At 40.3% G+C, this 25,983-nt stretch overlaps 2 protein-coding genes across 3 annotated transcripts in view; one reads left to right on the forward strand and one right to left on the reverse strand.

Annotated features, from left to right (window-relative positions):
* On the reverse strand, positions 1-19,392 carry EAF1 (ELL associated factor 1). 2 transcript variants are annotated; one of them, XM_083861438.1, is made up of 6 exons: positions 19,224-19,392; positions 16,251-16,345; positions 12,790-12,926; positions 10,100-10,266; positions 3,843-4,073; positions 1-1,937 (listed from the first exon to the last, which is right to left on the reverse strand). In XM_083861438.1, exons 1-6 carry the CDS (start codon positions 19,324-19,326, stop codon positions 1,891-1,893), a joined length of 780 nt encoding a protein of 259 aa, XP_083717564.1. In that variant the 5' UTR covers positions 19,327-19,392; the 3' UTR covers positions 1-1,890. The 2 variants fall into 2 exon arrangements, with proteins under 2 accessions (XP_083717564.1, XP_083717565.1); XM_083861439.1 differs by having other exon boundaries at positions 16,251-16,403; positions 19,224-19,299.
* The window catches only part of METTL6 (methyltransferase 6, tRNA N3-cytidine), a 9,290-nt gene continuing 2,662 nt past the window's right edge, over positions 19,356-25,983 (forward strand). Inside the window, exons 1-5 of the mRNA XM_083861424.1 lie at positions 19,356-19,449; positions 21,073-21,454; positions 22,154-22,288; positions 23,497-23,667; positions 25,416-25,557. Of these exons, the coding sequence (XP_083717550.1) occupies positions 21,173-21,454; positions 22,154-22,288; positions 23,497-23,667; positions 25,416-25,557 (730 nt within the window). The 5' untranslated portion in view covers positions 19,356-19,449; positions 21,073-21,172. The remainder of the gene's footprint in view (positions 19,450-21,072; positions 21,455-22,153; positions 22,289-23,496; positions 23,668-25,415; positions 25,558-25,983) is intronic.

Below are 25,983 nucleotides of genomic sequence, written 5' to 3' on the forward strand. Positions count from 1 at the left end.
AAAGAGTTCTCCAGCCCTGCTGAACTTCCTGCTGCAGAGCTGAGCAGGACCCTCCTCCTCAAGGGCGCACCGGGCTGCCAAAACCCCTCGAGCTACCATTGTAAGAGCTGATTAATAAAGGCATTTTAAGGAGAAAAATATTATCTCCGCCCATTTATAATAACTGTGTGAATTCCCAAATTGGTACAAGTTTGTTAAAACAGACCATTTTTACTGTTAGAGGAGGAACAGGTAAAAAGAAAGAGAAAAGAAAAAAAAAAAAAAAGAAGAGCAATTGTGGCTTTTCATCAAGTATATTTCATAATTGTCCATTAAAATACATACCTACATCACAAAACACTTTAAAAAAAACCAAGTATTTCTGAATGTATGTACAATAATGCAAAAATATGCCTAAATATGTATCTAATGCAAAAAAATAAACCATTTAATAAAATCTCCCTTCAAATGTCCCCTTGCTCTTCAACACGTTAAAAAAAAGGAGAGCTCAGTAAACAAACAGGAGTTAAAACACAAACTAACAGATGAGAGCAGTGCAAAGCAGACTCCTGAGAATAGAAAGGCATCTGATTCAGCTTCCCATTCCCCAGGATTACACCACAACTACGGTGCAACTTGTCCTATGTCAGCAGAATTTTGATTTTAAAAAGTCACCCTGGTGTTCAAGCTCTAAGAGGCTGCCTATGGCACTCATTTTCCATGTGAGCAAAAAAGTTAATGATAATCCAACTAAGCACCCTTTAAACCCCATTTAAACAGGGGCGAATTTCACCCTAGGCAAATATTTCCTGTGCTGTGTGCTCCTGCCAAGCACAAAGAGGTCTTGTCCAATTAACAATATAGACTGAGGTCTACCTTGACAACTGTGGTGGGAGAGAGACTTCTGCTGTTTCATGGCTACTTGTTTAGTCACCTCTTCTTTCTGCATTCTCTAGGAAACTGCAAAGAAGGCTCCAGTCTTAGAATTTCAGTAAGTCAAATATTTTGCATTTGTGGCATTACAATGTCACTAGTAGTTTGGTTTGTAAGTATTCCTGAAGACTAGGCCTGAATGTCTGAGTTAAGCGAGACTCTTCAGTTTCTGAAGAGAATGCTGATCTGATTCTTACTTGGATGAGTTTAGGTGATTGATGTGTATCCTTTATCTTCCTAGAGTCACTGCTCTCAGAGCACAGCAGGCTGTATATGACACACAGCTCTTGTTTGCAGGAGCAGTCTGAGGAGGTTTTGGTATTGCTCCCTACAGGGAAGGTGGCAGGAATTGAAGCACGATTTAAAAAACCTGCTTATAAGGCACTGGTGCAGCAAGGTTTGTGATGAACATGATTTAATCATTCCTATCTTCCAACTGTTTAAAAGTCAGTCTATTAAATCAACCATAAATAGCAATAAAAAGGCATTAGAAAAGTCCCAAACCAAAGAAATCAATTTAGTATTGAAACTTAATTTATGGCAGTCTCACTTCAGTGCACACAGTAGCTCCTGCATGTTTTTTCAAACTCATTGTAGGCACATGCTCACCCTATATACAAAAGTCCCCTGACGAAGTCATGATACGCTGAACATCTCCTACAAACAATAAATTTTTAGATGACCTCATATAGTTACATGTTAAACTTACAGATGGTGGACAGAAACATACATTGGCTCACCCACTGTACATATCTATTCAAAGCTTTAACAGAGTAAGAATATACACAATATATACATGTAATTCACACAGTATAACAGTCCTCAACATCTGCTATTTTGTAGGGCTATGCATTTCTTCTATTAAAATTCCACACATGGAACTATTTTTGTGCCAACTCCTCTTCATAAGCAATAGGATCACTTCAAGGTAAATTAGTTCTTCATGTATATGTAACAGAAACAGCAAAAGCTCAGCTTCTAGTCATCACTGTCACTCCCAGACTCACTCAACTGCAAGTCATTTCCTATGGAAAACAAAAACCAACAAAACACAACAAGTGAGTAGGTGTTAATTCACATTTCATGGCAATCAAACCAAAGAACAGTCACATTTACACTGGAAGATTTAAGTAAGAATAACCCATTAAATGAATGCAAATATCATCTGTAATTTAATGAAACTGCCCAAGAACATCAAGAGCTGCGTGGGGCTAATACACAGGTGGATCCAGGCCAAACCAAGCATCCCTGTCTTCAGAGCCACCAAAGGTGCTCCCTGGTGGGACAACAGCCCTCTCCATGCTAGCAGCTGCAGAAAGCATTCCACAGCCTCCCCCCACCCATATATGGCTCCCATATATGGCTCTGGGACAAGGCATTGGGGAATTCTTTGGCTTTCTTTACCCTTTAAAAATAGATTTCTTTTTGGCTAAAGGCCATTTGGGTAGCCAAGGCAAGGCCTCCCCATGTCAATAAACCAAAAGGACTGTTAAAGCCATCACAACTCAAGGCTGAACTAAGCTGACACGTGGCTCCCCTCCGAAGTGCAGAGATGGGATGAAAGGCCAGGATATGAATCAAACCTACTGGCTCTGATCCTGTTTTGCAGAGCACTTGTGATTTGGTGAGGTGGAGGGGATAAAAAGGGGCAAGAATCACGTTTGTATTCTGATAATTGAACCTAACTCTTCCAGCATTCTCCCACGGCCCTCCCCTCAAAACAGTTGCAGGGCATCTATTCAACAGCTATGCCCTGGATTTCTTCATCTCCTCTTCCCTTTTAAGAGACAAGAACTTGTGTTAGGGGTGATTCTCCCCACAGCTGAAGCATTTTAAACCCAAAGGCAAAAAGCATTACACAAAGGAAGGGGCTACCCTAGTAGTTCCCAGATTCTCCTGCAGTCACAGGCTTCAGATCATTAAACCCATGCAGTATTGCTGTCATGGAGAAGCAGGGAGGAAGCTGCTCACAACCAGAAACAGGGAAATGGACACAGTCCTAATGACTTTGCTGAACTTTGGATTTCACTTAGTCCTTCATTACTGGCAGGAAGACTGACAGGCCTCTAAGTTTTCCAGCAGGGCTTTTTGGTGTGGTCTGTACAATATGCTTATCTTCTCAAAGCTGGAAACCCTACACATATCTGTATTGAGACTCCACCAGCTCCCTATGAATGGGTGCCAAGAGATATGGGCAAACATTCCTCAGGACGAATTAAGACCAATTTATGGTAATTGCAAATGCAATATTTTAACTCCACCGAGTTAGGATATACCTGATGTATAAGAGAAGAGCAACACAGATGCACACCATGTCCCCAGAGAGAGTCTCATGGGACAGAACTATGCTTTAAAAATGTTTTTGACACTTTTTAAAGGGTGAAGTGAGCTTGTACTGATTCAATGTTTGCAACACCACAGCTGTAGTATTTTAACAAAATTTTAATATAAATTTCCCTTAAAATGTGGTATTTGTGAAAATACTTGAGACCAACACAATAAACATGCTGACAAAGCAATACTGAAGACCACGGAGACCAGACCTAGGAACCCAGGACAGTCTTGTGCCATTCACAGCTCTTTACAGACTTCTAACTGACATGTGTCAACCCCACTATTTCCATTTAATCTGTGTATTCACATGAAAATAATTCCCATCCTCCAGTGCACTAGATCCTCCCACACCAGTGGCTACTTGGAGGCCTGAATCAAGACCCAACAGGGCCAATGGGGGTCATTGCACTGATGCCCACAGGGTCTCCACACCTTCAGACAAGTCTCAGCCCCCTGTTCATAAAATCTGCCCATGGATTTCAGTCCCTGGGACTACTATTTGGCAAAAGGCATTTCACAAAGTTAGCCTAACATGCTAAGTAAATGAGTGGTCATACTCAGCTTTCACCAGTGGTAAGACACAAGCATTTACTTACGGAGCGTGTTCATGAGCTGATTGCTTCCTTGTGGCCTGCTGGTGCCATTAGCAACAGCATTCCTGTTGTTATACTGCTGGTGTGGTGGCTGGGAAGGGGAAACATGTGCTGCCTCTTCCCCCTCGCTGCTGGAGCTTTCATCTTCACTCCCAGATGAGCTTTCTGAATCTGATGAGCTGCTTCCACTGCTGCTGCTCATCTGCTCAATAATTTCAACCTCTGCTCTCAGCTCTGAAATAAAAGGAATTCATCTGGTTGATACCATAAACAGGGCCCCATGGAATTTTGGAAAAGAATGTGCAAATGCAATAATTTTGTCAAGTACAGTTTATCACACCAAAATATCTCACATGAAAGAGCGAGACGGGAAGGGAAACCAAAAAATCCTGAAAACTTTTTTACTTATTGCTGTAGCTAAATTTAAAGAAGCAACAGTATAGGTTAGTATCATAAAACCTTCACTTTCACAATTATTTTTCATATACTTCACACTTCTGAAAGCACTTTCAGCTTCATTATTTTTGACAGGCTATATTGTCTGCATACAAAGTAAGCACATTAGCTGGGTGAGAAAATCTAAATCTGAATTGTTAGATGCTGGTGACATTTGGGCTTTTGGAAAACACAAGAAATGGTGTGTGGCAGGGTGGGTACATAGACATGGGTAAATTATAACTATAGAAACTGCCTTCACTTCAGATAATGTATCGAACTGCTTCAGCACAGTCACACAGCCATTGTAAACAAACTTCAGAAGCAGATGGATGACATCAAATAACTTTGCAGCAGGACAGATGAGAATAGCTGAGAACTTTCACATACTGGCGAGTGGCAAATAACCTGCTAGAGAGCTTGCAAGTAGCCAGGACATAATGAAACTACTCTGAAACTAGGAAGTTATGCAACTCAAGACACTGCCCACTTTAGGGTTTCCAGTGCAAAGAAACACTGGAACACCATGACAGCATGACAACAGCCTCATCAGCAGCAGCTAGTGTTGGCTGAATGACTGGTTACTAAAGAGCTATTAAAACATGTCACCCCAAATTATAAAATATTGTTACATTTGTAATAATTATAAGTGGCCTAAACACTAGTAGAGGACAATTCTTTTGTATCCACCCACAAGGCTGAGTATCTAATGACTCAGTTCATCTTGGCAGGTTTCCATGAGAGAACAACATCCACACATATATTAAGCATGGGATGCAAAACCCTCAAAATTTAGGCTTCTGTTGAGCTACCAGTTCTAGACCCACAGGGTTAGAACTCAGTGCTTGCCCTGGAAACTCACAGACTAAAGGGACAAGAATGAAAGGAGGAAAGGAGGGAGAGATGAGGTATCGTCACCCCTACCTAAAAAATGGAGAACTGATGCTGAGAGTAATTCATGTTAGGTCAGATGTGTGTCAAGACTCCCTTTTTTAATAAGACTAATTTTCCTTGGGCTGCCTAAAATAAAAGTAACAGCTAAGTTTTCAGCCTCCACAATGTTTGCTAGAGAGAATTCTTCTACCTCAGCATGTATTAGTTTGAGGAATTGGGTTTTCTTTTGCCAGATTTAAAATCACTATTTTTCACTTTCAAGGTTTAGAGCTCAATTTCAAGTGCTATAGTTATACCCCAGCTGGGTATTTAAGGATAGCGGTGCTGTTTCTCCAATTTTTTTTATAAATCTAGATTCCTGCCTATACCATCTGTGCTCTCTGTAGTTTACCAGTATGCCAGGTAAAACCTACTCTTTCAGCTTGAAGACTTAGCACAAGAGACCACTGGAAGAGAAAGAAAATACGATTCAACAGAATCATATATTGATCCAACAGGCCAACAGAAGATACTACTTTGCACTGCAATAGCTTTCTCCCTTATTGCCTCTCAACACAGTCTTGCAGGCTTTAAAAATACATTTCAGGTTTGGAGTCTGATACACAAACAAATGAGCACCTGTGAGTCACCGTTCTCAGCCTACCCATATGGAGGATTTCAAATCAGAAATGTTCCTTGTGTTTAAGGCTAAGAAATTATTAGGGGAAAGCTAAAGGAAAGTAACCAGGAATAAGGGTACTTTCTCTTTAAAATGCTCAGGTTTAAACCTTTTCCCCCTAGCTTAATGATGTAAAATTTCTACATTCTTCTAGTGATGGAGTTGTTAGTTGCAAATTACAGTGATGATAATGCATTGTTAGAATATCCTGGATTGCAGCAAGCACCATCACCTTTCACAGTCCATACTGCAAAAAGATACAACAGACAAGTCTAATACAGGACAAGTGCCTGGGAATTAACGTTTCCCTACAGAGCTGGAGTCTGCAGCTGAAATGGAGGAATGTTGGCACAGGGACTGAGAACATAGAGCCCACATGTAAAATAGAGTGGAGAAGGTGAAGTGATCTTAAGCATTGGTGATGAGAGGGAAAAGTTAAAACAAAAACACACTGCAGAGAACTAGGAAAAAAAAAAACAAACCCTAAGCAAGAAGTGAGGACTTGATACAGTAGGTGAGGACATAACTGAAGAAAGTGATGCTGTCTGACCAATGGGAAAGGAAGATTAGCCTGGCCAGTTTTAAACAGAATTGGAGATTAGTGTGAGAATGAAGAATGGGAGGTTTTTGCTGAGGAAGCAGAAAACTAAGAGCCCATAGAAGAGGTTTGGTTACAAGGAGGGATTGAGAGAATGCCTTGGAAGTAGTGCTAAAGCCCATTATGTTGAACAGAGGCAAGAAAAAGCAAAACAACCAGTATCACAAGCTTCAAGGACAGGGAAGTTAGTGCTGCTATCAGTGACAGTGGTCATGGGTAGAAACTTGGTCAGAGCCCATCTTGTAGTCACAGGCTTTTGCCTCACAGGCTGACAGCTTCCCTCGAATCTCTGTTGTCTCTTGTTCCTTGAGCCTAGAATTCTAAACATCCTATCTGAGCAATGAGAGAAATGCAATTGTTTTCACTCAGCTGCTGCACCACTAGAAGTCTGTCAAAAGAAATTCAGCAGGACCACTAAGGAATTCTGTTCAAGCCACTCTTGTCTCACACTGCCAGTGACTAAGCCAAAGATGACATCAAAGCCTTATAGGAAAAACACGGCTGCTTTAGGATGGTTTGTTTTTTCATTTTCCCATTTGACTGCTATGCTTAGTACAGTTATAGGTACTGAAGACATGGGTTAAACATTTCCTTATGGTGCTTCCAATAAAAATAGCTGTTTGTATATGTGTACATATATTCTAAGTTGAACAATGAAAGAATTTGACCTTTCCTAGATCTTTCTGCGCTGTAAGATCAAACACCTCACATCGACGTGCCTTTGCAGTTTAAAAGGTGACAAGAGCCAGGATGTGCAGCAGTTACTTTTAAAAAAACTTTCCATACAGTACAGTTTCCAACACTCGCCTTAATTGAGTCTACGTCATCTGAAAAGGCTGTCACTGGTTTGGGAACCTTAACTTCTCTGTATTTCATGTTACAGCTGTAAAATTTCTTCCAAGAAGACAAAATGACTGTTTTACACAGGCAGGCAATTAAAGTTTTAGAGTAAAAAAAAATAAAATTCAAGGTCAGAAATCATTATCCAAACAGAACAACCTTTCTCAACAGGGCTGTCTTCTGTATACATTTGGTATCAAATACCATAACAGTGTTTAACTGTTCGTACTTCCTCTCTCAACTCCAATAGGTTACGGAGATTTTTTTAACTAAAGCCTTAATCTTAGGCTGCAAGAATACCAAGGACTTCCAGAAAAAAGTCATTCAGCTTTAGGGAGGGTTGAGTTTGAATGCCTATAGCAGAACACTTAATAACAGAATCCAAGAGAGAAATCAACTTGATACTGGCACCCTGAGCATGTGGAGATGGCAGCTAGAAGAGGCAGTATTTTATACTGATGTACAGAAAATTTGATTGAGATGTTCTTGGGAGACAAACACAGTGCTATGGCATCATCTTCACACACCTCAGCTACATTCCAGATAAGTAAAATCTGCTCAGATTTTTAAGCACTGAGTCTTGAAACCCAAAATATATTTCTGTGGTTTTTTTCTCAAATGTTGTAATTATGTCAATATTACTGACATATATCAATATGTTGCATGCTGTAATATTTCATTATTACTGGCATATATCAATATGTTGCATGTTGTAGTTATGTCAACACTGTTGAAAACATTTCTGCTGTGGTCAAATATGTCTGATAAATGTAAATTATTTTGTGCAAATAAATGGCTGTATTGTGGTATATGTGTGCAAATGTGTCTTACCACACCCCTAAGTAGGGTATACTGGAAGCAAGAGAGTGTCAAGGTGCCAGAGATCCTTTCAAGCACCTTCTTTGGGAATTTTAAGTTCTGTGCTGTGTTCATTAAACAAAAACCACAGAATTTCAGCTGTTTATCTTTTTTTCCTACAGAGGAAGTACTTCAACTAAAACAAAAGCTACTACTTGAATGGAAACAACACAAGCTCTTCAGAACTTACAAGTCTGTGCTCATAAAAACACACATTAAGAGAAGGTAACAGAATTGCAGACTACCTTACAGTTTTTACAGGTCATTGTTTACATTTCATTGTGGAATGGTGTCATTTTAATTCTACCTTTTTAAAGCAGGTTCTTATGATATAAATGGTTTAGCAATGCTGACAGTCAGTGCTGGAAAAAGTTATAGACTGTAAGCAAAAACCACCCCTGCCCAGCCTTTTGACTCTTCTGGGGCCTTGCACAACTCTCCCTATAAAGCACCAAATTAAAGTACTATTTTTAATCCAAGTCAGGTGCTCTAATCCTTGATTTTGGAAACAAAACCCCACAGGTTACGTATTTGGAGGTACTTTCCTATAAAATATTATCAGGTGACAAAAAAAATATTAGAACAGCTCTGAACAATGTGACATACTTTAGATAACTAGAAAGTTATCTTTTAGAATAGGTGTCACCTCAGACAAATGTAATTATTTTACTGTAATACAACCTTTACAAATTGCTGTACATATATAAAAGAATTGAGTAAGGTTAAGTAACTTATTACATCCTACATGAAAAGACATTTAAAATCCACAACTGATTCAATTAAAAAAATTGATATATCACCTATTATCTTTTTCCTTACCTATTACACAGAAAATAAAAATAAATAATAATAAAAATAATGCAGCTAAGGGAACTGTAGCTAACAGAATTTCTCAGACGTTGATTCTGGCTGCTGACCAGCATCCAAGTATTGAAAACACTACTGCTGCAGAAAAGTGAGACCAGTCAGCACCTATGCAAACACATGGCTTAGCAGCAAAAATGTCACCTAGTGATTACCATGAACTGAAAAAAATACCCTGCTGAGTAATTAACTTCATCTGGGCAATTAACATAGGCTAAGTCTACAGACAAAAATAGCTATATGGGACAGAGAAAAAAGAGAAAGAAACCCAGACAGAAAGAACAAGCTTAAAATAAAATAACTGTGTCTGGTGCCAGTGCCAGAGAAGAACCAAACAAAGATTTAAAGTCTTCCTTATCCTGACACAGCAGAAACAGGTATCACATCAGTAGGAAAAGAAGGGCATGGGCAAAGAAAGTGCGTCCTACTCACAGCAGAACACTAAGACAAAGTGCTGCTTGAGCAGAAGAGTGAGTTGAGCCAATCATTCCTTTAAGGTACTATTATAATACAAGTTTAGCAGCCATATGGCAGATGTGTCAAAGCTGCAAAGGAGTGAAAGAGTGGAAGAGAATAAGCTGCAGGTTTGTTCACACTCTCCTTCCTCCCCTGCTGGCACTGCTTGGCATGGTGCAAGCTTGTCTTGTTCTGGGAACACAGCTGCCTAGCCCTTCCATCCCACCAACCTTACTCAGTGCAGGGTACCTTTCTCCAAGTGACTTGACTTGCATAACGAGACCTTGGACCATTGAGCTTTGTTATTGCTGTTGTGGTGGCCTAAGACACCTGTGCAATTGGTCCAGCACTGAGCTACAGGTTTCTGAATTCACATTAACTTTTTTTCTTCTTTTCAGAACAGAGAAATAATTTGGAAGAGAGAAAATTATCCAGAAAGAAGAAGTTTTCTTATGCCAGAGAAGACGACAGTATAAATATCTATTCTAGTAGAAGAGAATAAATAATCAATAAGATGAATAAAGAAACAAGATATTAAGACAACACAGTTGTCAAGTGCCATCTTTTAATCCCTGAATGTTTTTAGAAACTGCACAGCTATAGTTTTTATTATTAAGAAGAAAGACAAAATTTTAGAAACTACAAACTCTTCTTTACCTCTCTTGATATCATCCAGCTGAGGCTCCGGTGAAGGATTGTCCTTCAAAGGAGAAGTTTTAGGTCCAACTGCTGGCTTGGTTGGGGCTCTGAACTGTGAAGGAGGCTGAGATGCTCGGGCAGACTGTTGCTCTATTCGGGCCTGGATCTTACTGCTGCCCTCTGCTCTGAAGAAACAACCAGAGATATTCAGCGGTACTGTGCAACTATGTCCAGCTTTTTCAATATCCTCGTGCTAATGCATCATCTGTGACTTTCTTTTGTGCAGATCTCTACTTTGTTTTACAAAGATGAAGAGTGAATTACAGCTTTCTGTATGCAACACTTACTTTCAATAACAAAGAAACATATACAACTACACTGCAACACCTTTACAAAATGTATTTTCAAATCCAGATGTGGTTCAGTGATGCCAAATTCTCTTCTTGAACAACAATGAAGGCTTTAATTTAGCAATTAGTATTTTTGTTTTCTTAAAAAAGAATAACCAATCATAGTAATTTAAAGTAACTACAAATCCATTTACAACAAAATCCTGCTTAAAACAATCACAGCAAAAGAAACAATTTTCTCACTTGTAATTAAATCATCTCAAACTGAACTCTCTTAGAGGTCAGCTTGACTAGAGTAATCATTCTTACTGCTAAATACAGCATACAAGCATTTAATTCGTGGTTTTTATCCATCTGCTGTTAGTCCTTCAAAACAGTTTAAGCTGTTTCCTTAATGGAAAACAGCCTCCAGAATAACACTATGCCAACCTGTTCAATTCAAACCAGGTACTTCTGCCTTTTACTGAACTTCTGATGTGATTGAGATTGCAGAACAATCAATATCCTTGGCAGAAAAAGAAACACAAAAAACCAACCACAAACCCAAAATAGGTTCCTTTACAGTACACCATAAGGTTAAAGGGTGTGGTGTGTTTATTGCATAACACCAAAGCCTTTGGGGTTATGGCTTTATGCGGTGCAGCACAGAAGCAGCTTATGAATATTAGAGCTCAGTTTCTGTTCTAGGAGGGTCCCAGCTCAGCCGTGTTACACTTTGTGTCTGGAATCCAATCCCACTGCCAGGTAAGTTAAACTAACCCATGTCAAACTTCCTGGGATCACCTAAACCACCTGTGCTACCAGAGCTGGTACATGGAGCATTTACTGGGCTATCTCTATGCCTCAGTGAACTCTAGATTCAGCCTCACACAGAACCCCTCTTCACTCATCAGTGACATACAGCTGTTGGATACCACATTAATGCAGCTTACAGTCTAGCTACAGCAGTAAGTGAGGAGTTGGGAAGATACTCACTGTATCAAGTGGAAGGTAAAAGCCAAAGATTTCCAGTATTAATTATGCTCTTGGAACTACAGATGGTTTTATGTGGAGTAAGTTCATTTACTCTCCTGTGAATCTCATCAACGTGTTAACACTAAAAGCCCTGTTCCCACAGTGTCAACAGGTCGTTAAAGATCAGAGTACCCATGGAAAATAAAAGGCACTTCTGATCTAAAAAATCAATGACTTGGCAAAGTACTATTCATCAAAACAGGGATCCCAAAATTTTTTACTACCCTCCCTCTGCCTGAGAAAAATTGACACACCAGACTCAGAACTCAGTGTAACCAAACATTTCACTGAACTCAGGCCCTCCTGTACTTACTTGCCCCCTTCTGACTTAAGCTTCTGGGATAAAGTCCAGCAGAACTGAAACTGGGAATTCAAATCTCATCTCTGATGTGCTTATATCCACTGGACAAGATGATTGCTACATGGATGAGTTTCCACATCACTGACTCAGAGGAGTGTTACAGTCCATTTACCTTGAACTCAAGGTGTTCTTGGCAAATATCCAGCCAACTACTGATGAGCTGCAACCCACATTTCTAGTAGTTTTAGAAGCTAAGGGTTCTATACTGCAATAAAATGTTTTTTAATGTAAAACTTCTAAACATATTTAAGAGTTTCTTCTTCATGGGACATTTGAATGACTGCTTTCTCTTTAGATCTCAGCCTGTGGTCCAGTGATGCTGAAAGATCCAGACACTTCACGTACCTATAGAGCAGCAGGGCTTACTAAAAACATTCCAGCTGCATCCTTTGTAGCATTTGAGCAGCAAAGTAAGAGCAGAATAAGAGCCAAAAAGGATTTCTGGCTTCATCAATACTTCTAGTTAAAACACCATAACCATTATTTCTACAGCTCTGCCCACCTTCACCAGCTGGAGGCTTTGTACCACTTAATATATTGCTTATCCAATATGGGAATGAGTGTTTCTTGTTCCCTAAGATTATGTTATTGGAACATCATGACTCCCACAGGAAGCTGTAGGGAACAAACTTAGAAGGTCCAATAATCCTTTTGACAGTCTAATATTTTTATGGGATTTTTTGGCTAACTAGAGATTCCTGAAACACATCTCATCCTTCAGCCAGCTTCTAGAGCCTCAAATCATCACAGGTGTTTCGCTGCAAACTATAATTATGTCATTTCAGCAGTGGAGAATTTACAAATTCTTTACTCTTAGATTCACACTCCTATTTGCATTTTTAGGCATGATAATTGGCTGTGTAAAGCTAATGCTTAGTAATTAAACATCACTACAAAATAAGAGAGTTATGTTTCAAAACCCAGTCGACATAAGAAACTTCAGCAGTAATTAATCCTATCAAGAACCCTATCCCCAGATTTACCTTGTTTTCTTGACTTGAATGCTGCTACTAAGTTTTTCGAGCACATATTCCCCAGTGTCATGATTGATAATAAGCACACAGTCCTTCTGATATGGCCTTTTATTTCCTTTAAAGACAGTCATTGGTGGAGTTGAACCCTGGTACAAAGAAAAAGCACACATTTGTTTGGTTATATTGCCCTGTCCAAAAATTTATGAATACTAAGAGAAAAGAACATATGTATTGTTCTGAAAAAGAGGCTAAGCACTTAATGTTTAGTTCCTACAGAAAATATTCATTCATGAAGGGAGAAATATAGAGAAAATGTGCAGTAGATCAGACATTTCCTCATAGCAATATTATGCCTTTCATCATTTTAAGTGTCTCTGCAGTGACAAAATATCTTCTCCGTGGCTGCATTTATTTACAGTTCTCATTCCTAAAATGGCAGCGTAACTAAATTTGCATAGCTGTCCCTGACAAGTATCAGAAATCTTCTTGATGTTTCTGCCCTGGAAATCATGGGTTTGGATAAGAAATAAAGTTCTAATTATTTGTGTAGCAGAACTATTGCCCAAGGAAATATGGGGTCAATTGAAGAATAATTTAAACTGCATCATATATTTTACATAAATATATATGGCAGTATTTTCACAGTGGATTACAAGCAACTGTCACTTACAAACTATGTAAGAACAGCTGCCTTCTTCAAAGTCAGATTAGCATTCATATGCCCATACAATTATATTGAAATGTCTTCTCAAAGGCAAACGGGGTATTTTGATGCCTTCCAGGGAGTCCCCAAGTCCACACAATACTGCATAGAGCCTTAAAAGTCTGAAGGCTTAGACTGAGAAGCAATAAAGGCAACAAACTCATGTGGTGGTGCACACTGGCTAACTGGTAATGCTGAGATTATGCTCAGCTGTACTGGATCCATGCACAGGCTGGTTCATACACTTGGTTTTGAGGTTACAGCCAGCTGAATCCATGGTCTAACAGCATGGATACACACCTGGACATGTCAAAAAGGTGTTACTCAAAGGGTAATGTTCTCAGCTATGAAACATTCTCAGGCTTCTCTGTAATATATAGATACTGTATTAAAAATTTGTTTTTAAAAATAAATGTTTATTCATATGTTGTTTTTAAAAATAAATATTTATTCGCCTTTGCACATACTGTAGGAAAGCAACTGAAATCAGGGAGCAAATGAAAAAACCCAGCATTCTCCTGTATTTTATTCTGAGTAGCAAAAATGAACAATCGCATTTTAACTACTCTGAAAGCAATTCCTATTCTCCATGTTGCTAATAGAATATATTTGAATTTAAAATAAGTTCTGAACAGTGTGAAAAATCTGAGTTCCTAACAAAGACACAGTAAGAGAGATTCAGAAATACAATTCAGAAAGGATGTCTCAAGAAAGTCTAGTCTTCAAAGGCATGTTACATTTTTATCATTCCTACTTTTAAGAGAGGAAAGCAACATTTAAGAGAGTAAAAAGAAAGCTGAAAGTCAAATCCTGCTTGCTGTTGACAACTAAGCCAGGAAAAGTGTAAGGCACAAATGTAATGAAAATTGATAACCAGTCTGCTGCCCAGAAGCCTCCTAACACAACAAAGACTGTGATTCTGGCTAAACAATAAGTAGAAATATAAGTGCTAAAGCAAATTAAGTCCCACTCTTTTACTTAAAATGAAATGTTTAGGGTTTATGTTAGTGCCCAAATAACAGTGGCTTACAGATCTCGCTGATTACAGGACAGAACTGTTTTCATCTGTGAGGGTTTTTTGCCTGACAGAATTCAAGAAGCACTTGGACAATGCTCTCAGGCACATGGTGTAATTCTTAGGATTGTTCTGTTCAGAGTTAGGAGCTGGACTTTGATGATCCTTTTGAGGACCTTTCCAACTCATGATAGTCTGTGATCTTCTTCTGTGGTACTCTAACAAACAGAAATTTTCCCTTCCCCAATCCAGACTGTTTTTCAAGTATTAAAGCTACTAAATCCACATGTAGAAATAGTACTTCAATTTATCCAAGCTGCAAGAGACACCAAAATATTTCCACCAAACAAATTATCAGAGATATTCTTGGGGATTAGGCAATTTCAAAAAGAAAACCTCAACTCAGAAATTGAATCCTATCCAATTGTTGGACAACTGGGAAGCAAAGCAACATCCAAGAAATTCAGTGAAACTTGTCAGGATGAAATCTCTCATTCTTTTCCATTTTGCCAAGTGTTCTCTAGCTCTCTGTCCAGAACACAGGCAGCACTGCCTTGGAACAACATACACAGAGTGGCTTGGCTGCCTCAGCCTTTGGAGCACACCATAAGCTCAAGGCTGTTCATACTGAGGGGAAGAGAATCAAATTAAGTTCCTACGTACAAAGATTCGGAAAGGAATATTACAAGTGATGCTGCTCAACACAAAAAATGAATGAGCAATGCTGTTTCCAACTAACCCAAGTTGAATGCTGCTGTTAGTTGTGTTGTTATCTGCTCTGCAGTAGCACTACCATGCTCATCATTTCTACAGACAAAAAACAGTATGTGACCTCCTGCAGTACTGAAGGTGACCAAAGCCATATGAAGAACAGGAGCAGGGTGAGGCAGGCTACAGCCTCATTCAGTGAGAATTATCACAGTACTATCACCTACCAATTAAAACCACAGGCCTGCTGGGATGAACAACACCAAAAGGATCTGACACATGGTTTCCAAACTGACTGGTGCCCCCCTGCAGCTACCAGACCCCTTGATGTCTGTGGATTCTGGTTTATTGGCTTGACACATAGCATTAACTTCAGATAATAAACAAATCCAGTTCCAGCACATGATCACTTTCTTTTGTTTTGGTAAGGGAACCACTGAACCTTCAATTACAAACCAGCTGCAGCTACAAATAGATTGATCACTTGTTTTATTGCTGTTTGACCATCATGCTCACACAGTACATCTTTATGGCATCATTAGGGAAGGAAGTGGATGGAAAACTACTTCATGGCCACTCACCAGCACTGCCTCCTTGCTTCCACTGATAAAGCTAAAGGCAGGGAACCCTCTATGTCCTATCTGTACATGTTTGATTAAGGGCAGGAACATGTTTACAAGTCTGCCCAACCTTGACTGAAGCCCGAGTTACATTGCCTTTCTTCAGCAAGCCATAGCACCAAAAATAATGTTATGGATGGTGTACAGCTTCAGCTAACAGTAAAAGTCTCCTTGTCTTTCAAGGAAGAGTAGGAAGGAAGGAATCAAAAGTAAAGAACAATTTGGCAACCTTACAGCTACAGCCCTTTACAAAGATCCAACTGTGCAGTCCTTTCCTAAGGTAACAAACTACAAGTTCATCTGGTTAAATATTGAACCCACAGCGTTAATGAACAAAGTGAAAACAGCATTTACATTAGACTGTAACAACACTGTAAATTTGTTGGAGAGTAAGTAAACAGGGGCACATATAAAACAGACTTACTGGAATATGTGGCAAAGTGATGGTAACATCATCTCCTTTACCCACTTGGAGGTCCCCCTCACAAGACGTATCAATCGATGCTGGCTTAAAATCATCTAAAGAGGAAAACAATTGGGATTGCATTTGTCAGAGTCTCCAGAAGCATCAGCTGCCCTGCAAAGAGCCACCATACATTTACTGTGATTATAGGGAATGCCAAAACACACACTAGTGTTTACAGCAGGGGTGGAATAACACACCAGTACGTTGTGTCTATACCTAGCAACCCAGCCATGTGGTGGTACCATATTCTGAACTTCTTAAAATGGAAATAAGGTTCTAAATCTTGTGTTTGAACACCAAAAGCAGACTTCTCCAAACCCCAGGCACTGAGTGGCACTTGGTTTTACAGGCAAGTATACCAATCACACTCAAGACCATACCAATCACACTCAAGAGAGTAACAACTTCCAAAACCCTGGACTCTGCTTAGGTCTTGCCAATTCCAAACCTGAGGAAGCTCTCTGTGACAAACACTAATTCAGTGACACCCACTCATTGACTCTTACTGATATTTCAGGCTCTTTAACAGCCATCTCGCCTCCACAATAGTGCTAAAAGCTCCACAGGGTGGAGATCTCACTGATGAGGAAAGAAAGAGGTGCTGCACTTACTTCAGCCACCTCCGCTGCCCCAAAGCCACTGTGGACAGAAAGCATCAGCAAGGCGAGGCACTCGACTGGCTTTAAACTAAGACTTGTTTTAGGTATTTTTGCTCTGTTGCACAGAATGCTTTGTCTCCCAACCAAGGCACTTCTGTTTAATGTATTCATTTGAACTGAGAACATTTTAAGTTAAAAGTATTTTCCCCTCAGTAGTCTGTTGTGCTGGTGAGCCATAAAAAACCAGAAAAAAACCTATCAGAACCTCTAATACCTTGAGAGAGGATCTAGACAAAGTGAAATAAAATTACACAGATATAGGCTAGTTTGCTTTGTGTTTGTTTTTAACAGAAGCCTGCATTCAATTCTAGCATCCCTGCATCTGAAGAGGTGCAATTATATTCACAATCAAGGTTTTTAATTACTGCATTAGTTATGAAATTAACACCTCAGAACAAATTTAAAATATAATTCCACTATGAAAAACACATTTGCAGGAAAAATCCCCAAACCCTGGCTTGTAATAAATTCTCATTAAGAGGATGTTAATGTTTAATTGAGTTTTACTCTGACAGCACAACAAGCAGAATCAGACACACTTGACTTAATCCTCATGCCTTAACTGCCAGATCAAATCATAGCCTTCAATTTCATCTGAGCAATCTGTTTCTAGCTATTGTTTCCCACCTACTTTATGTGCAAGCTTGCTAAATAAAACAAACCAGCTGTACAAGAGCTGGTGTCTTTGCCAAAACGGGATCAAGAGTTTCAACAGCACAGTAACTAACTTAAAAGGAATATCAGATTTCTTTCTTAGGTATAGCAATATAGAGTTACTCTAAACAAACACTCAACTGATTGTTTTCATTTTGTTAGTACATGCTTGGCTAATCCACATGTAGATCAAGAGCACGCACTTCCCTCCAAATACACCCGCAGCTCTTTTCCCAAAAATCAAATGTTTTTAAGATGTGTTTTCCAAGGATAATCCAATTTCTCAGTATTTCAAAAACATTACGTAAAGGAATGAAGTACTTTAAGAAGATCGAAACAAATGTAGCCTACAAAATCCTCTCATTGTAGTTTGTGTGAAGAGGATTATGGAAATAATATAATGCTTGGATCCCAGATAAATCATTCCAGAACAAGAGTTAGGGGAAAAAATATAACAAGACAATGAAGAAATCTCGTTTGAAAGTCACAGATGGAAAACAGAGCATTCAGAAAGATCTTCTGAAATAAAACTGCATTCTTCCAGTTGTTGTCTGAAGAGCTTCGGCTTTGCAATCCCTTAGGAAATTGGTTGTTGAAGCACTTTCCATTCTAGAAATCCAGTATATTTCCACCTGGATATGGCTTGGGTTTAATTCACAGAGGATCAGGCACTCGGGTGACCAGCATCACTGAAACTACTGTTTGTGGTGTATGAACATGGGCAATGAGTCCAGGCCTATATTCGTGCATCCTGAACCAAAATACCCTACTGTTTTCTGTATCAATTCCCCACTTCTATAGAAAACTACTGAATTATAAGTTTGGTATTCTTTACATTTGCTCTTGATGATTTACCAGTCATTATAGTAAAATAAACCTGGACTTGTTTTGCTCAGATTTCTTGTCCACAGAACTCAAGTATGGGAATAAAACAAGTTCCTCTTGAAAACCATCTACCTCAGGATTTATCTTGCATTTATTAGGCATTACTGTATGTGTCTGAGTCCTCTCTGCTTGTCTTCCTGGGACACTGACTTATGACAGCAGGGACAGCTCTGCTGGGCTACAGCCGCTTCATCAGGAGAGCATCCAGTGACACCCCAAACCCCGGGTGCTCCCGCTGCCTCTCCAGCCCCGCAATCCACTGCCATAAAGGGCACAAAACAAAACGGCAAAGCCACCCCCTTATGGAGGGAGCTCTTTATGCTCCCAAGCGATTAATGACAAACTTTCTAAAGCTGTTCCTTCGCCCTGGCCTGCCCCGCTCAAACCTCCTCCCTGCCAGCATCCCCCTTCCCCTTCTTCCCGGGCTGGAGCGCTCTGTTGGGAAAACACTCGTGGAGAGGAAAGGCGGAGCGGGAGAGGCAGCAGGGACAGGGGGCAGAAGGGCGCTGCAGGGGATGGGGGAGATGGGCGGGAAGGGGGCAGGAGGGCAGCGGGTAGGGAAAGCGCAGAGCGGGCACGGAGCCCCGCGCTGGGGGAGCGAGGGGGGCGAGCGGGGCAGTGGCGGGGCGAGGGGGGCGCGGCAGAAGCGGCCGGGGACGGGACAGGACGGGACGGGACAGGACGGGACGGGAGGCGAGCGGGAGGAAGGGGCGGCGGCGGGGGAGGCGCTCACAGCGGATGGTGTGGAAGGAGGCCTTGGGCCGCCGCTCGAAGCTCTCGCCCAGCTGCAGCGGGTGCTCCTCCTTGTCCAGCAGCGAGTTCGCCGAGCCGTTCATGGCCCCGCTCCCGGCCCGGCCGGTCCCGTCCCTTCCCGTCCCTCTCCTCCGTGCGCGGCCGCCCGGCGTCCTCCCGGAAACTCTTGGCTTTCCCTTCCGGGAGCCCTCCCGGGCCGGCGGCGGGTACGGCGGGGCCGGGGCCGGGCTGGGGCTGCTGCCCCGGGAGGGTCCCGGGGAGGCGGGAGCCCAGCGCTCCCTGCCCTCGGCACGGCAGAGCAGGGCAGGGCAGGGCAGGGCAGGAGGGGCTTTTCTTCCCTTCTCTTTCCTTCCCTTCCCCGCCGGGGTGCCCAAGCCCGGCTGCGCTGGGGCAGGAGCTGCTAAGAGGGAAGCCGGTTCCGTGTGGGGGGAGCGGGCGATCGCACAGAGGTGTTACATGCTTGTGGCCTTAGCTCTGGATGAAACACATTTAAAAGGCTCTTTAGCCTAAGCACGGGCTGTTGCAGCTGGGTTTGCAATCGCTGCCCTCCCAGCACGGCAGAGGCGTCACTGGCGGGAGCGGCCTGCGATTGTTGGTGTCCCCCGCGCCTTCTGTGAGGGGATAATGGAGCTGCCCGCAGCACGGGCCTGCGCAGAAACGCGGCAGGAATGTTGCTGATTAAGCTTGTTTTTGTTTCTTTTGAGAATATGCTCTTCTTGAAGAGACATCCTTTCGAAGGCGTCTCTTTTCCATAACCTCTCCTGCTGTTCTTGGAGGAAAAAGGGGGTGGTGTGCTTGGGACACGATGAAATTCTGACAGTTGATGAAATTCTGACAGTTCTTTTTTTCATTTGCACGCTTTTCTGTTTTACGTTTGTGTTTGTATCGTAACACGTATATATCATGATAGCGTCATATAGAGCATATATAACATGTACATACAATCCATGGTATGTATCATAAGATAAAATACATAAGTGAAGTACTCTTTTTTTATTTGTTTTAGGATGTGTGTTGTGTTTTTCTCAATTCCTGTTTGGTAAATTGACACCAGTGCCTGGCTCTGGGCACTGATGTACACGAGTGGTGTGTGTTTGCTTCCCTGGGAGCTACTGGGCCATGCAGGATTTAATTTACATGTTCCATCTTCCAGGATCTGCACGTTTATGACAAGGCAGATGTCAGAACCAGTTTAACATCAGAGAAAATACTTGAGTCCCTTCCCAGCCTGTGCACAGCTCTTTTTACTTCTGAAAATAAAACCACCTGTGAATCCTCAGGAGGAGGTAGTGGGAGGAATGTTGGCACAGGCCAGCTCTGGGCATTTCAGCCACAGGAGTGGTTTTGTTCTCTTCTTTAGGCGACGTGGTGTTATAAATGCTGTTGTTTTCAGCAGTGTTTTCTCACTGAGCTGAGAGCAGGAAGGAGAAATGCTAACACGAATACACTTTGTTTCATTAATTTTAATGTGACATTTAAATGTCATCTGTTCTTCAGTTACCTGTTTTTCTGAAGTGTTCTAAGTGAGGTTAATGAGAAACAAAGCCCTTGCTTTGCCTCTCAGGTCTCATTTAGTGAAAGTAAAGTTAGAGCTACACCATCTTTTTCTTGTTGGGTAGCTTTCTAGGATGCAGAGGGAAGACCAGGAGACTCTGAAGTATCTCCTTTAACTTTGACATCAGTGTGATGTTGTATACACTTAGTTTAGATGAAGGTTTTCTGAAATTAAGAGAAATCTGGTGACATGTAAGTCCATCAGGTAGGACAGATCACTAAAGTTGTAGTAAGTGCATACTGTAATTATTTCTCATTTTTAATTCTTCTTTTAGATCCTCACTTATTTTACTTGTTAAGTGATGGAGCTATACACTAAAGAAAAGAAATCATCCTTGGGTCTTTGGTGTTCATGTTTGTGTGAAAGAATCTAGGATGTTCCAAGAAGAAGCATCAGCCAATTGCTTAAATATAGTAACAACAGCTACTGAAGATAGTGCTTTCCAAAGAAAAGGCCACAGTGCTCGAGTCCTTAGCCCAGAAGAAGCAGAAAAACTGGCAAATGATAAGGTTTTGGTGTCTGAGTTCAAACAACTAAAACTGGAGAAAGAGGCACAGAAGAACTGGGATCTATTTTACAAAAGAAACAGCACCAACTTCTTCAAAGACAGACATTGGACAACCAGAGAGTTTCAAGAGTTAAAGGCATGTCGTGAGGTGAGATCTGCAATTCTGCTGTAAAAGATGGGATTGATTGTTTCCAGTCAGTTGCTTCCAGGGGAGTTAATACTACTTAGGACAAAGCCATTTGTGTAAGAGCTGACTTATGTAAAGTTTGCAGTGCTCTGTGTATTTACTTTTAAAATCAAAGATAACTTCTCAGAATCAGATGGATCAGTTCAGTTTCAGTTTATAATTGGCCCTTACTAGGTAGGGATGCTGTTCATAGCATCCTGGATGCTGAGAATGAAGTCTGGAATATTTGGTTTTCGAGTCCCAAAGTAGACAGCTTGTCTCTCTGTGTGCAAGCTGGTGCACTTCAGTACACTGCCTTAAAGAAAAGCATCCAGAATTGCAGGCTAATTGCTGAACACAGTTAAGGGGAATAGCCAGATGCATCTGTTGTTCCTTATAGCTGAATAAAAGACAAGACAGAAATGGCACAAATCTGTTGATAACTTAAGGGGTAGATGACTGAAGAAATATTAATATGTTCTAAAATGATTTATAATTTTGCAGAAATCAGGATGTCTGGGTTTGAGTGTCAGATTATGCAGTGGCTGTCTACTTTGGTTTATTTGAAGAATCATAATTAAAATTGATTATAGCTTTTAAAATGCTGGTTGAACAGTGCCTCTGCTCATATGATGAGAAAACAAAAATTATATGTTTTGTCTTGTATTGCTTCCTCCCCAGTTTGCAGATCAAAAACTGACCATTCTGGAAGCAGGCTGCGGAGTTGGGAACTGCTTGTTTCCACTCTTAGAAGAAGATCTGAATATTTTTGCATATGCCTGTGATTTCTCTCCTAGAGCTGTTGAGTATGTGAAGGTTGGTGTGATATCTGAAACTTCTTCCAGAGTGTTTTTAGAAGCTTCTAAAATTCGAAATGAATGTAACAACAGACTTCTCTTGGCTTTCTTTTTGTAAGAATGATAGAATATGCTTTGCCAAAAAAAATTGAGAGTGATGTATTTCAGTGGAGATCCTATGTAAGAAGCCAAATCATTGCTCAAGACTTGGCTTTTCAGTGTCAAATTAGAGCATTATGGTATATTACTTGAATGATTTTGTGAAGATAGTGGTTTTTGGGAGCACTACTATGTCTCTGCTGACTGTGCAGTAACAAGCCAAATTTATTTATCATGGAAGCTTGCCCTTAATAGAGGGAATCCCAAGGAGAACCTTGAAAACAAGGCTGGGAAAGTTATTGTTAAAGAAATTTGTAACCTGATTAGGAGTCGGTGTGTTTACACTTAGTCGTGGGTGCTGCAGTCCAAAATCGAGCCTTGCAGCAGGGCTGGTGGGGGCTTTGGGGCTTTAAAAGTCCTTATTAAGTTTGTAATCACAGGTAAATTTCTATATATCTGTTAACTGAAAGCATTGTGACCAAGAACCACAAGACACAGCCAGCATTTGTCATGGGAAAGATGGGAAGAAGTACCTGTGGCAAACAGAAGAGGACAGCAGCTCCCTGGGATGCTGTGGCTGCACCCCAAGATGAGGTTGGGCTGAGTGTGTACCCTGGATTTTGGATGACTTAATGGCATCTGCCTCCACAGCCCTTGCTGAATTTGTTTTTTGCCAAGACCAGGGTTTTTTTGTTTTGGGTTATTTTTTTTCCCAGCAAACTGTGGGCTAGAGCAGCTCAGCTGCAGATTATGTGACAGAAACCCCAACCATTTGCAGCCTACCTGTAGCTCCAGAGCTTTACTGTCATCACCCTGTAATACATAATTTCTTTCAGTAGTATTTATGTATTCTTTAAAGAGTAGAAGCAGGGGTAAAACAGAAATAGTATGTTTTCTGAATTGTCTTAATGCACATTGCTTCTCAAATTCATGGGAAGAGACTCTTGTACTAGTTGTAGTTTCACTATTGTAGTTAGCAGCAAAGAATTTCTCATTGCAGTAGCCGCCTGTTGGAAGTTAATATTCTCTTGCCACTGTGTCTCTCTACTGGTTAATTTCACAAGGTCTTTATTGTAGCAACAAATGCTGTTAATTTTCAGTGAAAGCTTCCTCTTTTAATTTCCCTAGAAAAATGCCTTATATAGTACTGAAAGATGTAAAGTGTTCCAGTGTGACCTTACCAAAGATGATCTTCTAGACAATATACCAGCAGATTCTGTGGATGTTGTCACACTTATATTTGTGCTTTCTGCTGTTCATCCTGACAAAATGCATCTTGTCCTGAGGAACATTTACAAGGTAAAACCAGCTGATTTTACAGCCTTTAAAGCATTTTCCTTCTTTTTAGCTCAAATGTCCATTTCTTTTCTGAGAAAATTCCTCTCTTGCAATGGTGATTTTTCACATTATGTTCCATGGATGTATTTCATTAGTTTGCTGAATATGCAGGACTAAAATATGTTTTACAATGTCCTTTTTTTTTTTCTCCTAGTTTTGTGAGATTGGTTGGATTGAGGCTTAATTCATGCCATTGAGTGTAACAAAAAGATATATAAAATATGGCCTCCATGTACCTGAAAGGGACCTACAGGAAAGATGGAAAGGAATTTTTACAATAAAGACCATGTAGTGACAGGGGAAGGGGGAATGGATTCAAACTGAGAGTGGGTTTAGATTAGATAGTAGGAAGAATTCTTCAGGGAGAAGAATTGGGTTGCCCAGAGAAGTTGTGGATGCCTACACCTGGAAGTGTTCAATTCCAGGATAGATGGGGCTTTGAGCAATCTGATCTGGTGGAAGTTGTCCCTGTCCATGAGAGGGGGTTGGAACCAGTTGATCTTTCAGGCCCCTTCTATCCCAGGCCACTCTATGACTCTATGATTTTAAAGCTGTGACTTGGATTCTATGCTGTGAATAATGTTCATATATTGCAGAGATGTCTGTGTTCATAAAGTGTGAGCCAAAGGATAGTGAGCCAGAATTAACTTCCAGAGATCCCATGACCTGCAGTTAGAATGTTCCTGTTATTATTAAAAATATTTGACCTGTGATGACTTGAAAGTGGAATGTTTAGAAGTCAACATTTCTCTAGAGAGACTCACTCCCCTAAGCTGTCTATGTGATTTGATAGACTAGGATAGGCCCATCCAAAGGGTGGCTTAAACAACCTGAATTGTGATTGTTCTGAATTTTCCTGAGATGTCATATATTGACATATTTCCTGCAGAGGAAAACAGCATTTTTTTTTTTACTTTTGCATATGTGTGTATTAAGGATCTTGTATGTTTTTATATTATTTGGCTTATTATCGGTAGTATGAAAAAGGGATATTAGGGGGTTTTTTTTGTATATCTCCAGCTGTTTTCCAAAATCAGGATTAGTTCACATAAATATTTAGATATTTAGATATGTAAAATCAGCACAGGCAATGATCATGTATAAATTTTAAACTCTTTATAGCTTGCTTTCTTTACCAAAAATCAATTTTAAAAATCCATAATGCATTTTCCTAAAATGGTTCCTTATTAATTTCTCAACATATTGCAACATTTTTCTTTCTCTTGTGAAAAAAGAAATGTCCTGATATTCTAAATTTTATTGTTAACCATTGAACAAAATCAGGTGCTAAACAGGATACTAGCCAACAGAAAAATTACCCTGATGGGAATTTTTGTTAAACTGTATGTTTTCTTCTTTCTTCTGTCTTTGAAGAGTGTTGCTGATTTAGCTGATCAGCACCCAAACAGGTATTCTAAAACTATTTGTAGTCTTTTGTTCATGGGGAAACATTTTTAAGAGTCAATCCAGTTTTTACACAACCTTTTTGTTGCACAGGGAATGAATTGTATCTATATATCTATAGATCTATATCTATATTGTTGTATCTATTTACAGGTGTAGATATTTATCTCACTGTTGTATTGACTATATTAGTCTACCTTGTCTTAGTTACCTATGTCTGTATGTGTGCACAAATAAATATACCTATATATGACTAAATCTAATCTATGATTAGCTTATTAAAGCATGTGTGTATTATGTGACAGGTATTAAAACCAGGCAAGTGTGTCCTGTTCCGAGACTATGGCCTGTATGATCATGCAATGCTCAGGTTTAAATCCAGCAACAAACTTGGGGAAAACTTCTATGTCAGACAAGATGGGACAAGATCATATTTTTTTACTGTAGGTAAGACAATACTGTAGAGTGCTTTCTTTTCTGTGAATCTTCTGTTTCAGCTTTCTCCAGGGAACTGCCAAAATGCCCATGGAAGTTTTTTTTTGTGTGGATGAACTGTTAAATTGTGGTTTATTTTGTTTACCATTCTTTTTGGTAAGAATCAGTTATTTAGACTGGCAGAACGTGGTAGAGCACTTTCTTGTTTACAAGCTTGTTGTATGTGCTGTAATTCTCCAAGAGCAGCAGTTTCTGAATTTGCTGAATTTTACTCAGATTTGTTATCTAAGAAGAAAAGACCTATGTTCAGTAAGAGAATTGATGATCTTCATGAAGCAAGTAAGCAGTTCTTTTGGCATCATTCTTTGTGCAGGGCTATTTCTGGTGAGCAGGATGAGGTCTGTTGAATTCTAAAAGCAGAGCCATGTCTGCAGCGTT

This window comes from Zosterops lateralis, assembly GCF_965231275.1.
Source record: "Zosterops lateralis genome assembly, chromosome: 1".
Lineage (NCBI taxonomy): Eukaryota > Metazoa > Chordata > Aves > Passeriformes > Zosteropidae > Zosterops > Zosterops lateralis.